Source organism: Phycodurus eques, chromosome 19 (assembly GCF_024500275.1).
Source record: "Phycodurus eques isolate BA_2022a chromosome 19, UOR_Pequ_1.1, whole genome shotgun sequence".
Classification (NCBI taxonomy): Eukaryota; Metazoa; Chordata; class Actinopteri; order Syngnathiformes; family Syngnathidae; genus Phycodurus; species Phycodurus eques.
This window is the reverse complement of record NC_084543.1, coordinates 15,625,770-15,640,382: the sequence shown is the minus strand read 5'-3', so window position 1 is coordinate 15,640,382 and position 14,613 is coordinate 15,625,770. Positions and strand designations below refer to the sequence as shown.

Sequence of the window (14,613 nt, the reverse complement as noted above, 5' to 3'; positions counted from 1 at the left end):
CTCAGGAGAGAGACGGAACCTGCCCAGTTGCATGGGTTCTTCCGTGGTGACACTAGCCAGTGGATTGAGACCGGCAACCTTGGTTTGGCTGGTCACCGAGGCTCGTCCTCCAAGTGCGCGGGATGCAGCCCTCTGCCGAACTCCGTCCAGCTCGCGATCCAAAAGCCTCCTGACGATCTTTATGGCGAGAGCGATGAGAGTGTCCAAGTCGCTCGGCAGGTCTAACGGGACCAAATGATCCTTCATGGCGGGGGATAGTCCTTGAAAAAAGGAATCGAGCAGTGCCCTATTATTCCACTGACTCTCAGCTGCTAGAATGCAAAACTCAATCGCGTAATCTGACACCCTGCGCTTGCCTTGTTGTAAGGTGACAAGGGAGCAAGCTGCCTCACGATCTGGTGTGAAAAACAGAAAAATTGCTCCATAGTCTTTACGATAAAAGCCCACGAATGACACGCCGCAGAATTGCGGCTCCATTCAGCAGTAGCCCACGCCTCCGCACAACCAGTCAGGTAGGAAATGACGAAAGCGATTTTTGCCCGCTCGGTGGGGAAGGCAGCTGCCTGCAGCTCAAAGTGGAGTTCGCACTGAGTGATGAATGGCTTAATGTTCCCAGAATCCCCAGAGAACCTCTCCGGGCGAGAGATGTGTGGACAGACAGCAGCGGAGGTGGCAGATGGCTGCATGGTGACTGCTTCACATGGAAATGTTGGTACCGTGGCGGTATCGGGTGTTGTGCCAACTGGTTCCTTCTTTTGAATAATTTTCATAAGAACTTCAAACTGTGAGGCCACCTGTCTCATCATATTGTCCTGATGTTCTGATAGTCCCTCTAACTGAGGGTGGAGGGCAGCAAGCTGCTCATCCTGCTTCGAGAGGCGTTGACCCTGCGCTTTAAGGGCTTTGCGCACCGGGTCTGAGTCTGCTGGGTCCATGTTATGGCCAGTTCGTTCTGTCATGAACGTAACAGAGGATAGGACTCAAAAATGCAAGACTCCAAAACAAATGGACAGTTTAAAAAAAAAAGAGGTTTAATATACGGGCAGAGGTCAGTACACATGCAGGCAATCCAAAAAAGGCAACACTATCCAAAAACATGAGGCAAAAAGGCGAGGTCGATAATCGGAACAGGGTCGAGTCTTACTGTGAGTCTTTGACGTGCAAACAAGGAATGCTGGAACGCAACGACAAGGTACAACAAACTGGCGACGAGAAAGAATGAGACACGAGGTTGAATGCAAGGGGTAATTAGGGTGAACGAGGCACAGGTGGTGAAGATGCGCTCAGGAGCAAGTGTGTATGAAACAGGGGGAAGACAAAAACCGCCCATGACAGTGCCTGGCCGGGTCCAATAGTTGAAGGCCCACCAGGCACTCAGTCCCTCTTCACCACAAGGTGTCAACTCAAGGAGAACTTCGACAAACTCATGTATAAAATGAAAATATAACTCTCTAAGCTCCATTACACTAAAAAAGACTAAGAAAAAAAGAAAGAATGAGACACGAGGTTGAATGCAAGGGGTAATTAGGGTGAACGAGGCACAGGTGGTGAAGATGCGCTCAGGAGCAAGTGTGTATGAAACAGGGGGAAGACAAAAACCGCCCATCACAGTGCCTGGCCGGGTCCAATAGTTGAAGGCCCACCAGGCACTCAGTCCCTCTTCACCACAAGGTGTCAACTCAAGGAGAACTTCGACAAACTCATGTATAAAATGAAAATATAACTCTCTAAGCTCCATTACACTAAAAAAGACTAAGAAAATAACTACTGATCTAGTAAAAAAAACTAAGGCAACACCTACATTGGTAACATCATGACTACAGATATGTAAAGTGTTTTAGATGAGGAACAGAGACACATGATTGAGTATCTTCATCTTTAATGACAATAGAGCATATACAGAATAAATTCATGCACACATTGTCAAAATAAACGAAAAAAACATGCAAGTACAATTGTATGGTCAAATGCTGTGTCAAGTGTATTCGCATGGTTTGTTTGTAGCTCGAGTATCAGCTGGAGCAGGAGCGCTATCAGCGTGAGGAGCTGGAGAAGAACAGTAGGAAGATGGACGGTGACAATCTGTGTACTCAGGAGAGTCTGGAGGGGGTGGACAAGACAAGAAATGGTCCAGAAGAGATCATCAAAAGGTAAGAGTTAGATTTGCATGAATGTTTTTTAATGTAAAATGCATGTTGTTTGGATGTGCAAGTTGGTGACATCAAAACAACATAAGTTTGGGAGATTTCAAATGTATTTTTGGTGAATTTTTGCAAAATTCTGAAGCTGAACTTTTTTACCGTAATTCCAAAAGACATTTTATATTTACACACACACACACACACATACACACACACACGGCACGGTGGGTGACTGGAGAGCACATCTACCTCACATTTCTGAGGACCCGGGTTCATTCCCCGGCCCCGCCTGTGTGGAGTTTGCATGCTCTCCCCGTGCCTGCGTGGGTTTTCTCCGGGCACTCCGGTTTCCTCCCACATCCCAAAAACATGCATTAATTGGAGAGTCTAAATTTCCCGTAGGCATGACTGCGAGTGCGAATGGTTGTTTGTTTGTATGTGCCCTGCGATTGGCTGGCAACCAGTTCAGGGTGTACCCCGCCTCCTGCCCGATGACAGCTAGGGATAGGCTCCAGCACGCCCGCGACCCTAGTGAGGAGAAGCGGCTCAGAAAATGGATGGATGGATAAAACCTGACTTTTTGACAGGGTTGTGCATGCTCTATACTGTACTTGATTTACATTATTATCCAACTAGAAAAAAAATAAATTCTTAAAACCTCAACGCGAGCACAAAGTTAAAAAAAAAAAAAAAAAAGGTCAAATGGATATTCCATTAACCTGAGGACTGGTGTGAGATATATACATTTTGAAATGTTTCAGAGCCAGTGGACTATATTAAAAAATGCCGACATTTTCCTATAATGAATCTCTCGTGAAGCATGAATGCTTAAACTCTGACATGTCTCTTTTAAGGTGCACTATCCACCCACATGCACTCACTAATAGGAGCAAAACGAGTCATCCACAGTAACAACTGTCATAATACACCCTCTCTGACACGCTCTGTGCACACCAATGAGCAGTTTAATCTGCATTACAATGTTTAAACCCCGCCGGTCATTATGTTAAAAGATTCTCTGTCACTGTGATCATTAATGAAAGTGAATGAGTCACTCAGTTCCTAAGCTACTAGGTTTTTCAAAGAGTCCATTACTTAAGTTAATATAAAACCTGTCAATCATTTCATATTTCTTCCATTTTACTGGCATTACATGTTGGCGTAAGAACATTTTGTGCATGATTTTAGTATGGGGGAAAAATAGGCACACGTCACAAAAGATTGTGGCATGTGTGCATACACTTTCACAATCTGAAGAGCTCCAATGTAAAGCAAAGACAGTTTATTATTGTTTTTCATTTACAGGGGTGTGAAACTGTACCGCATTATACAGAGAGATTTTTTGCCTTATAGTGTATATATATGTAGCTAGATAAGGTAACAAAACAGGAAGAACCCCTGTTAGTGTTTAATGTAATGTATGTAGCACTGTACAATCCAGCCATCCATTTTCTGTACCGGTTATCCTTACCAGGGTCGCGGGCGTGCTGGAGCCTATCCCAGCTATCTTCGGGCGAGAGGCGGGGTACACCCTGAACTGGTCGCCAGACAATCCTAGGCACTGTATAAATAAAAATACAAATAAATTAATATACTATACATCTTGTTAAAATTTGATTTGTTGGCTGACATTCTCAATAAAAAGTGACAAACTAGAACTGAGCAGGGCAGACATGGCTCCCACACACATAATAGCTGATATAGAACAAGTTAAATAACTCATAATATATGAATTTAGACTAAACATGACATTTTTTTACCCCAAGGCTTGTCTTGTTTCACAACAGATAATAAAAGATCCCTCTCAGGCTTGTACCTCATTACAGAAATGTGGTCTCTTCATATATATTCAGTTCTTTGTCAGACTTGATGACATAACAGTCCAAGTGAACTCATCAATGTCAGTCGAAGATTGACAGAGCCTCATGTGCAACTCATGGGGGATCTCATAATAGACTTTTCACATGCAGATTACTGCTGATCTGTTCTTGAGAAATAAATACAAACATGATAGAATACTTTCGTGATGTTTGTGAAATTAAATTCATACTGAATTGGGTGAAATCAAATTGAATTTGACACATTAATAAGTGAGAGGTCACCTTAGATTCATCCATCCGTCCATCCACTACCTATACAGCTTTCCCATGACCTCATTATGGCCTATCCCGGCTGACTTCGTACGAGAGGCAGACCCTCAACTGGTCACCAGTCAATTGCAGGGAACATATACAGTTGGCAATGTGAGTTCTCACTCACATTGCCACCTATGGACAGTTTAGAGTATTAATTTAGCCTACAACCAAATTCCACATGGTGATGTTCCAATGGAGAACCCACATTTCCAGACTGTGGGGCAGATGTGCTTACCACCATGGATAACTTTTGTTGTTGTATAGAAGCTGCAATTAAACCCAGGTACACATACGAATTGGGCTGATTCCCCCCTTTTGATCAAAGCAAAGGCCCAATTATTGGCTAAAGAATTATACTGAGCAATTATCCTGTGTCATGGGGTATATGAAGAATTATTTCGCCTCCCCAATCCGCTCCGAGCCCACAATCGTAAAAATCAGAATCAGATCAGAATCAAGAATCAAAAGTAAACCTGTTCAATATTTACAATCACTAATCCTCGTTTGTGGTCAACACAGAATTCGGCTGATTCACAAACTCTGTCATTGTCAAATGTAAGGTAACCAATTAGTAAATGACCTGAAGCTTGTGCTGTTGCTGGACACAAATGGAGGAGCACCTGTTTATGTTGAGTGTTTGCATAATGTGTCCCCCAAGTCATTCACCACAAAATGAACAGAAATGTTTGTCACTGCAATATGGTTACCAGTTAAGCTAACAGTTAGCATAGCGTCTTGTATTTCTTCTTCTATTCTCTTCTTTGTATTTTCTGTCTGTCCGGATGCCCTGCGGCACCGTGCTGCATCTCACAAGTCAGTCTTGGTACTCTGCCAGACATCTGTTTTGGGGGGCGGACTCACAATTGTCTGTGGAGATACGGTTAGCTGTGTGTGGTGTGCTGTGTTCGTCATTGTGAGTACACCACACACTATTTATTGTCACGCGTAAAGTGTTCGTCGAAGTGGTGCGTAGGCAAAAGGTTGACCCAAGTGCAGGGAAGCAGGAGTTCAGGGGAATGTCAAAAAAGTATTTATTACCAAAAAAGGAATATACAAGGTTCCAGGGTTCAAAAAGTACAGTATGTCCTGTATACATACAATATATATTTTTTTATACAATCTTGTAGTAGCAAATATTATATTTTGTTTATGACTTAACCTGCGCATGATACTTGTAATTAATTGTCTATCTGTTTTTGGATTATTTTGGTTTAGTTTAAAATCAAATTCTCGATCTTCCTTGGCAATATAGGAAAGACATGGAGATAAGCAATATTCAGTCCAAGCTTGAAGCTGAAGAGAGCCTCAGCAATGGACTGCAGAGGAAGAGCCGAGAACTGCAGGTAAGTTTACATTTTGTGACGTGGTATTTTTTTCTAGAACAGAACAAAAATTAAATTACTCTTCTGTCTTTCCTTTTTAAATGTCCAGTCATCTTCCAATGGCAGTATTTGAAATCACATACACTGTAGGTATAAAGTAGAGGAGGGGTGAGGCGCGAGCCAAAGTTGCAGTAAAACAGGCCATAAATCCAGATATTGAAATATTATAAAAATTAAGTTGTAATTTCTTTGACAAAGTCATAATACGATCATAACAATATCATAGTAATTTTATGAGAAAGTCATAAACTGTATGCTTTAACCGGCTGAGATGTGCTGCCGCTCACCAGAGACCCTAATGAGGAGAAGCTGTACAGAAAATGGATGGCTGGATAAAGTTATATGGTTATGTTGATTCTTGTGATTCTTACAACTTTCGAAAAATATATACAATGTAGACTTTAAAAAAGTAGATATATAGCAGTTTAACCTAGTAATGTTGCAAGTGTGACCTTTCTTTCCTCAGACTACAATTTGGATTTAGTATCTTGCCAAAGTACACATATATAAATTGTGTTAACTTCTTTAATAGTTTTATTTTACCTTTCCTAGCATTTTTAGTGCAGACAGACCAAGAGAGTTGTCCTTAAAAAGAAGCATTTAAGTCATTTAAAGTAGAAACGATACAAACCCCAATTGTTGGGAAGTTGTAAGGTGTAAAGAGCAAATAAAAACAAAGTACAATTATTTGAAGAAAGCATGTTTTGATATATTCTTATAGGCCCTTTACCATCAACATTTGTTCAAGGAATGCAAACAAGACTAAACATTAACATGCAATGCACAACCTTTATCATCTGGACACATCCAAAGCTTAGATGAGCTGAACCACTATGGCATTAACAGTGGAATACAAAAACAGCATTAACAATCTCAAACAGCCACAAAATGAAGCCAAATATTGCTGCATTAGACTGAATTTGGGAAAAAAGTCCTTTTTGGTGAGTATATTTGGAAAAATCACCACAGAAATGATTAAAGATGATGCAGATGGAAATGTTGTCTTGCTCTGTAAAAAGCATTAGTGTATTCATGCTATTGCATATTTTACTGGCTATAGGACACAATCCAAGTAATGAGCCCGATTTGCCTCTCGCTTTATTTATTGCAATAAAAAGGCAATATACACATAAAAATAAAGTCAAAAAATTGGGGGTTTCATTTCTACTTTATAATATAATAATAATAACATATTTTTCACATGGTGGCACGGTGGAAGACTGGTTAGAGCGTCAGCCTCACAGTTCTGAGGACCCGGGTTCAATCCCCGGCCCCGCCTGTGTGGAGTTTGCATGTTCTCCCCGTGCCTGCGTGGGTTTTCTCCGGGCACTCCGGTTTCCTCCCACATCCCAAAAACATGAATTAATCGGAGACTCTAAATTGCCCGTAGGCATGACTGTGATTGCAAATGTTTGTTTCTATGTGCCCTGCGATTGGCTGGCAACCAGTTCAGGGTGTACCCGCCTCCTGCCCGATGACAGCTGGGATAGGCTCCAGCACGCCCGCGACCCTCGTGAGGAGAAGCGGCTCAGAAAATGGATGGATGGATGGATGGATATTTTTCACAACACCGACTGTCCATCAATAAACAAGCATGCCAGGCTTGTAAAATTCAGTAGGCTGCGCTTTTAACCCTTTTTTTTTTCTTTCTTTTTTTTTTTTTTTACAGCTTGCATAACTTGTTCATTGCTCACTCCTTCTTTTAAATATCCAAAAAGGTGATAATCTGATGGTGGCAGATCGGGTGAGTATAGGGGATTGTTTATGGTTTGTCCAGCCAAAGGAACAGATGATTTCACGAGCACCTTTGCTTGTCACGGAGGTTGCGCAATGTAGGCTCTTTTCCATCACCTTTGATCCTGGACACCCGCTTTTTGACTGTGCTGTAGCCTATTGCTGCTGCCCCCATACACATTTTGCAACCATTTGAAAATGTTTAGTGGTGGATACCCTTCCAAATTCTTTCACAGCTCTCTGCTTCTGATGGGCATCTAACAATGATAGCATTTCCAACATGACGGAAAGGAAGAGGGCAGGATTTTAAAAACAATAGCCCTTCAAACAAGTATTCCAACTGTGAACTGAACATTTCAGAAAAAAATCAATTATTAGTGGGTTAAATTGGGTTCACTACTTTTTGACTGCCCCTCGTATTTCCTGCATTCTCAACTGATTAGGGCCTTGATTATGTGAGGATCGTCATCAGCACAACATGCCAAAAAGCAGCAAAGGTTTGTCACTTGAGTATGAAACTATTACCATTTAAATTGAAACTACATTTCACAACAAAGCTGCTCTTAAGTGTGCTGTTAGTCAAAGTCATTGGACGAGAGAGAATGTCATCAAGGTTAAATGGCAAAACTTTTCATGGTTATTTCTACAACAATGTTGTGCTCATTGTGGTTTTATTACGTGATTGTAAAGCAGTCAGTTTAGAAAGGGTCATCACAGTCCGAGAAAATGAAGTTCTTTTTACCCCAAAGGCTCTTTGGTTTAAATTATGTGGTTAAAAAACAACATATCTGATAAATTGCTACAAAGTGGAACCATATTATCCCTAAATCACCCACATCTCACGGATGCCAAAAAGTCAACAGAGTTCAGAAAATGTTCATTCTTTTATATTGATGCGGAACGTAACCACTTGGTCCGCTATCTAATTTCTCCACTTTGTCAAACAGGAATCGCATTGTTTTCATGTGTATTTGACCCCATTATTTGCAACCTACAGCAAACCTGGCAAAGACAACCTGTTGTCTCCTGCCGATCTCTCAAGCCAGGCAAACAACCATGAATTACATTTAGAAGCCCTGCACTGCCATCTGAAGACATTTAAAAAGAACAAAGTGATAAATTCCAGGAGTGTTGCCGAGAACCTGAATTGTCTGAGCATATGTGTACAGTATGGTGGGCTCTCATCTGCTCTGCAGGAGGAGTGCAAGGCTCGGTACAGATGATTCCCAAGCATTACTTGCAGTTGTTTGGCTTAATGTTTTCCCCTTTGATCGACTCAGGGGGAATTACAGAGGATATAACTACCCACGCCTGCTGACAGTCCCATCAGACACGGGGAGAAGAGACCTTAGCCACAGAGGCCACATCTGATTGTAATTCATGGCCAGTTATTCATGTTGGAGTCCTGATGAGGGGGGGGGGGGGGGGCTAGAAATGATGATTTCCAATGATGGGCTCCTTTTGTTATTGCCTATATTGTTCAAAGGTAAAAAATAAATCAATAAATTCCTTCTCAGAGAAGTGCATTCATAAAATCATTCTAACTTAAACAGTAATTAGTCTAAATCTTATGTACCCACTGAGTCTGCGATCTTGACACATCTGTGGATGCCACAGTGTTTGTTTTGAGGGTTTGGAAAGTAGAAATGTAACAAGAAACAGATATGTGAGTGGTGCATGCTGCGCGTGTCTGAGAAAAAAAGACCGCACACACATATGGGGGTGTGGACAGTAAATTGTTGGAGGACTTTCACAGTGTGTGTGCATGCGCGTATGTGAGAGAGACGAGTCATTCAGTCGGTCAGGCTGCTGCCTCACCATGGCTGTTCTCTCGACAGAGGTCCTTCGCTGGCATGTGAGTTTATTCATTTTTTTTTAAATGTTGTTTAAAACTTGGCTCAATCTTCAAAAAGTTGGAAGTTAAAAATAACTTTTTTTAAAAGTATGAACTTGCAAAATATCTAGGATGTTTTTAGCCTGCATGAGAAAATTCCCATCAATGTGAGTTTTTAGGGAACTGTGAGTAGCAAGTGAATGTTTTTCACCTGTGTTGTTGTGTGAATGGCCGTGGGCTACACGCCCTGTCAGACACATTTCCTGACAATATGACATGGATCGAGGTTGCAGATAGCGCAGGAACGTGACACAACATGTAGCGATGAACCCCTTTGGGAGGAACTGGCAATTTATTCTGATTAGTAAAACAAAATACAGCTTTGTCCTGAGGTTAATCAATGGAAACATTAATGCATTGCAGATGATTTATTGCCAATCCATCATGATTTCACTGAATGCAATAATGCAATTTACTGATACAACGGTGCACATTTGTGGGTTCCATATATATTTGACCAGTTTTGGAAGCTTATACAACCTGATCTCTGCATGTTATGCTCTTAGATGCCATGTAATATATGTGTAGTTATGAGCAGCTGTAAATATGAGTCATATTTTACAAGTTCAGTATTCACTTTGCATGTAAAGAAAAGTCGTGGTTTTAAGTGGATTATGTCAGCAGTGGCTCAAAACAGTAATAGTCACATGAACTAATGCCAAAATAAATTACTACCCAATATTACATGGTATTATATATATATGTGATTTTAGTATATCATTTATTTGGTATTGTTTTTCTAACAGGTGCATGAAAAGCTTTATTAGGATGTTATTTAATTTTATCCCATGCAATATGTGACGTAACAAGGAGCAGTTAAGGATCTTTTGAATGTGATTTATGTGTGTGTGAAAACAACACTGAATACACGTGCAGCATGATTTATGTCATTATTTTTCATGGGATATGTAAAATTTTGCGCCTACTGAGGCAAAATGGGCCAGCGCTCTGGCACTCCTACCAGCCAAACAGCAAGAAAAATACTAATACAACTTAAACAATTGTGATGAAATATAGTGCAATATAATTGTATTATGTCACTGATGGTGTTGTGCACATCTAGTCAAACTCAAGGCCCGGGGGCCAGATCCGGCCCGCTACATCATTTTATGTGATCCGTGAAAGCAAATCATGTGCGTCAATAATGTTGAGAAGAGATATTACAACCATTATTTCTTGTGACCAATCACCATTTTAAAGCAAATTGAATAGTAGGTGAACAATCAATTTATTAGCTTCTGATTTCAAAACTTTGTATCCATCCATTTATTTTGTATTTGCAATAATGTGAGATGATTACTGTATGTATACAATTCTATGTTTTCACAGTCATAACAGCCCTCTGAGGGAACCATAACTACGATATGGCCGACAATAAAAATGAGTTGGCCACCCTTGTGATATGGTTCACAAGCTTGACTTCTATGCATGCAGCGTGGATAGTGACAGTGTGACTGTCCGAGTCCCCCATGACCCTGAAAAGGATAAGCAGTGCAAAAAATGTATGGGTACAATTGTATTATTATAATTAGGGCCCGACCGATTAATCGGACAATATTAGCCCTTTTCATATTTTATTTGCTGATTTTTGTCTTTTTTATTTTGTCTTTTTTATTTTTATTCTACACATTAATAAATTACAACATAAGACAAAGCATAATGACATTCAGAAAAAACATTCAAAAAAAATGTACTTGATTTTTCCCCCTGTTGTAAATACTTCCACTAAAGGACAAAGTATAGTAAAACAGTCAGTTGTTCTGCTTGTAATTCATATCTTTATTGTTGTAAGCATTAAGGTAACAAAAAATATGTTATTTTATTCATGATATATTTATTCATGATATATGTTTTTAATCAATCAGCCGATTAATCAGTTATTGGAATTTTATTCTGCCAAATATTGGAATCGACCTAAAAAAAAACATAGTCAGGCCCTAATTATAATCCATCCATCCATCCATTTTCTGTACCGCTTTATCCTCACTAGGGTCGCGGGCGTGGTGGAACCTATCCCAGCTATCTTCGGGCGAGAGGCAGGGTACACCCTGAACTGGTCGCCAGCCAAATGCAGGGCACATATAAACAAACAACCATTCGCGCACACATTCACACCTAAGGGCAATTTAGAGTCGTCAATCAACCTACCATGCATGTTTTTGGGATTTGGGAGGAAACTGGAGTGCCCGGAGAAAACCCCCGCAGGCACGGGGAGAACATGCAAACTCCGGTCCTCAGAACTGTGAAGCAGATGTGCTAACCAGTCTCCCACCGTGCCGCCCCTAATTATAATATGATATTATATTAAAATGTATTCATAATAACACACATAAAATATTTAAATATAGCCTAACGGTTGTCTAAGCTTCAAATTATACATTCAATTATTATCAAATTATTTCAATGAGCATCCTAAAGGATTAAGTTAACATTAATTCTATAAGATTTCTAAGTGGTTATGACCTCAATTCTGCATTTGCAAATTGTCCTTCAATATCTACACTGACTGGTAATCGCAAAAAAAAAAAAAAAAATCCAATAAAACAAATACCTCAAATGTTAGGACTGGCTCCCAAACCGGACATAGTAGACCCTGCACTTGGTCAGAATACCGACAATGACTGTGGCTCCAGACATTCTTGCTCTAAATTGCTACCTGAGAAAAAATTCAGAGGCACGCCAAATCCCAAGAGACAACAGATTGTAGGAAACCGACTGTCTGTGTGACCACACAAGAACTGTCCTGAAATAGCAAAAAATCTGTTGGGGTGACGCTCCGATATAGACAATGCAATGCATAAGATAACACAAAATGTCTGCTCTTCTCGTCATCCTTATTTGAGTGTAAATTGTATTTTTGTTGCACTGAAGGCCATTCCAATTTTGTGTTTTTTTTAGGCCCGCATTGAGGAGTTGGAGGAGGAATTGGAAGCAGAACGGGCCATAAGAGCAAAGGTATGAATGACTGTTTACCAACCCGACCGTCTTCTCCACAAATGAAACAAAGAGAGGATGTGCCTTCTAGGTGTCTTTCAAGCTGCAAGACAGATAAGGAGCATCTCAAAACTGAGGTTGGCTCAGCTTTAGCGTTTAGTCCGGTGGTGGCGAAAGCTATTTGTGGGTCAAGATGTGAAAGATGTAGAAGAGTGGTGCTCATCCGAAACAATCTGCAACTGTCACGATACACTCTGGGAAGGAGACCTTGTGCTCCTCATTAACATACAGGGTAACCTCACACAGAATCACAACTGGTCTACTCTCTTTCTGCCTGAGCCAAGAAAGTGTGTCTTCATCATCCTTTGTTAAAGGACCCATAGCGTCCTAATGGCTTATATTTCACGAACAAGTTCTGTTTATGCATTTTTTTTTTCTTAAGAAAATTAAACTGCCAGTCATTTACAATAATATCAAACCGTTTTGGAGCAATCGGTTAATAACTAGTTGCCCTGGGAACACCCCTTTTAAATCACTAAAATAAATATGCCGCCATCTCCTGGTATGACCGCAGCGAAAGAAATTGGAGACCAATTCTCCACATAGTCAAAGGACTGTACTATACTATAAAGTGGCAGTATTTACTCATATTTCATATATTGTCGCTGTCGGGCAGAATCCCCCACCTCTAAATTATGTTCAATCACTAATTTAATACGCTAAAAGAATTGCTAACTTATTACGGTGTCATTAATTAAAATGGTACAAACACAGCACCAGCCAGCCATGCACATCAAAGTCCGTTGCAGTCACACGACGCCTTTAAAAGCAAATGCCTGTGTCACGTCATCCTCCCAAACTATTTTTCAAAGGTGAGCAATGCAATCAATACAAAACTGAGCTGACAAAACTTTAAATAGTCGTAATTGAATTTGCATGCACTGACCTCATGCAGGCGGCACACTGGCTGACTGGTTAGAACGTCAGCCTCACAGTTCTGAGGACCTGAGTTCAATCCCTGGCCCCGCCTGTGTGGAGTTTGCATGTTCTCCCCGTGCCTGCGTGGGTTTTCTCCGGGCACACCGGTTTCCTCCCACATCCCAAAAACATGCATTAATTGGAGACTCTAAATTGCCCGTAGGTGTGACTGTGCGAATGGTTGTTTGTTTGTATGTGCCCTGCGATTGGCTGGCAACGGGTTCAGGGTGTACCCTGCCTCCTGCCCGATGATAGCTGGGATAGGCTCCAACATGCCCGCGACCCTAGTGAGGAGAAGCGGTTCAGAAAATGGATGGATGGATAGATGACCTCATGCACTGTCTTCCTTGTGTAATGACCCATTACCGCGATCAATTTTAACAAAACAAGCCTACTCAAATCTATATAACTTCACTATTTTCACTCGTTGTTGTCTAAAAAAAAACCCATCCAAACTGTCAATATCGGCAGCAATTAGACACAGAACATATAATAGTTTAATAAGAAAACATGCTCATCCGCTGACACCAGCAGGTTCACGCAGGAGTTCGACCTAAATGAGGGCGGGCCAGAAAATCAAAAATTTCATCAGAAAACAAGCCAAAAATTACTATTTAATTTCTTTTGGGGAGGATCTTTTTTTTGGGAGATAGTCCAGAACTTCGAAATAAGTGCCAATGTTCACACCATTAGAGGTTCTTTAAGTTAGCGAAACAGCAAAAACTCCTCAAAACATTTCTGTCCAGACCTAAATAAGACGGCACACAGGATTTTTGATTTCCTTTTTAAATAATCCATCTCAGTGAATAATGCATGAACCTCAATGTAAAAAAATCAGATATGCATCAGGTGTCTATAATTTAAATGTTGTTACTGATCCAAATTGGGTCGTTTGTAGTTCTCTTCTGTCATTGTGATTACTGCCCACCAACAGACAATGTTATGGTTTTGCTCCCCCCATGTAGTGATTACCAAATTAGGGAGTCCATTCTAAGTGTCAGGTGCATCTATTACTTATCTGACTTTGGTGCAGACACTATTGGTTCAGATCCCATTCAGTGAAGAAGTAAATGTGAGTGTTAATGGTTGCAGGATTGCTTTGTTTATTGTGTATCATTGGGGAAACTGATCTTTTGAAGCCGTAGTGGACCCTGTAGTGTATGCTATACCTACTGTATAGTATACAGGTCTTTGTCTTTCTATTTCCCATTTTTGTCTACCTTTAAATAACAGACATAAACACAAACACATATTGTTTCTGTTTCATATTATCCTTTTTGCCCATGACATCCTTTTTAGCCACATAAACATTTTGTTATTCAAGGGGGGAAAAGCCTGAAGCTTGGTGGCCTGGTTCCGATAAAGCTAATATACCAAGGTGGGCACTTTAAATGCTTGTTGTTTCACATGAGTTG

The 14,613-nt window shown here is 40.7% G+C and overlaps 1 protein-coding gene across 4 annotated transcripts in view; it reads left to right on the top strand.

Annotated features, from left to right (window-relative positions):
• Nucleotides 1-14,613, top strand: part of LOC133418053 (myosin-16) — a 75,333-nt gene that overhangs the window by 40,884 nt on the left and 19,836 nt on the right. For all 4 annotated transcript variants that reach the window (XM_061706390.1, XM_061706391.1, XM_061706389.1 and 1 more), the window contains 3 exons: nucleotides 2,005-2,150; nucleotides 5,529-5,619; nucleotides 12,185-12,241. In XM_061706390.1, coding sequence (XP_061562374.1) covers nucleotides 2,005-2,150; nucleotides 5,529-5,619; nucleotides 12,185-12,241 — 294 coding nt within the window. The remainder of the gene's footprint in view (nucleotides 1-2,004; nucleotides 2,151-5,528; nucleotides 5,620-12,184; nucleotides 12,242-14,613) is intronic.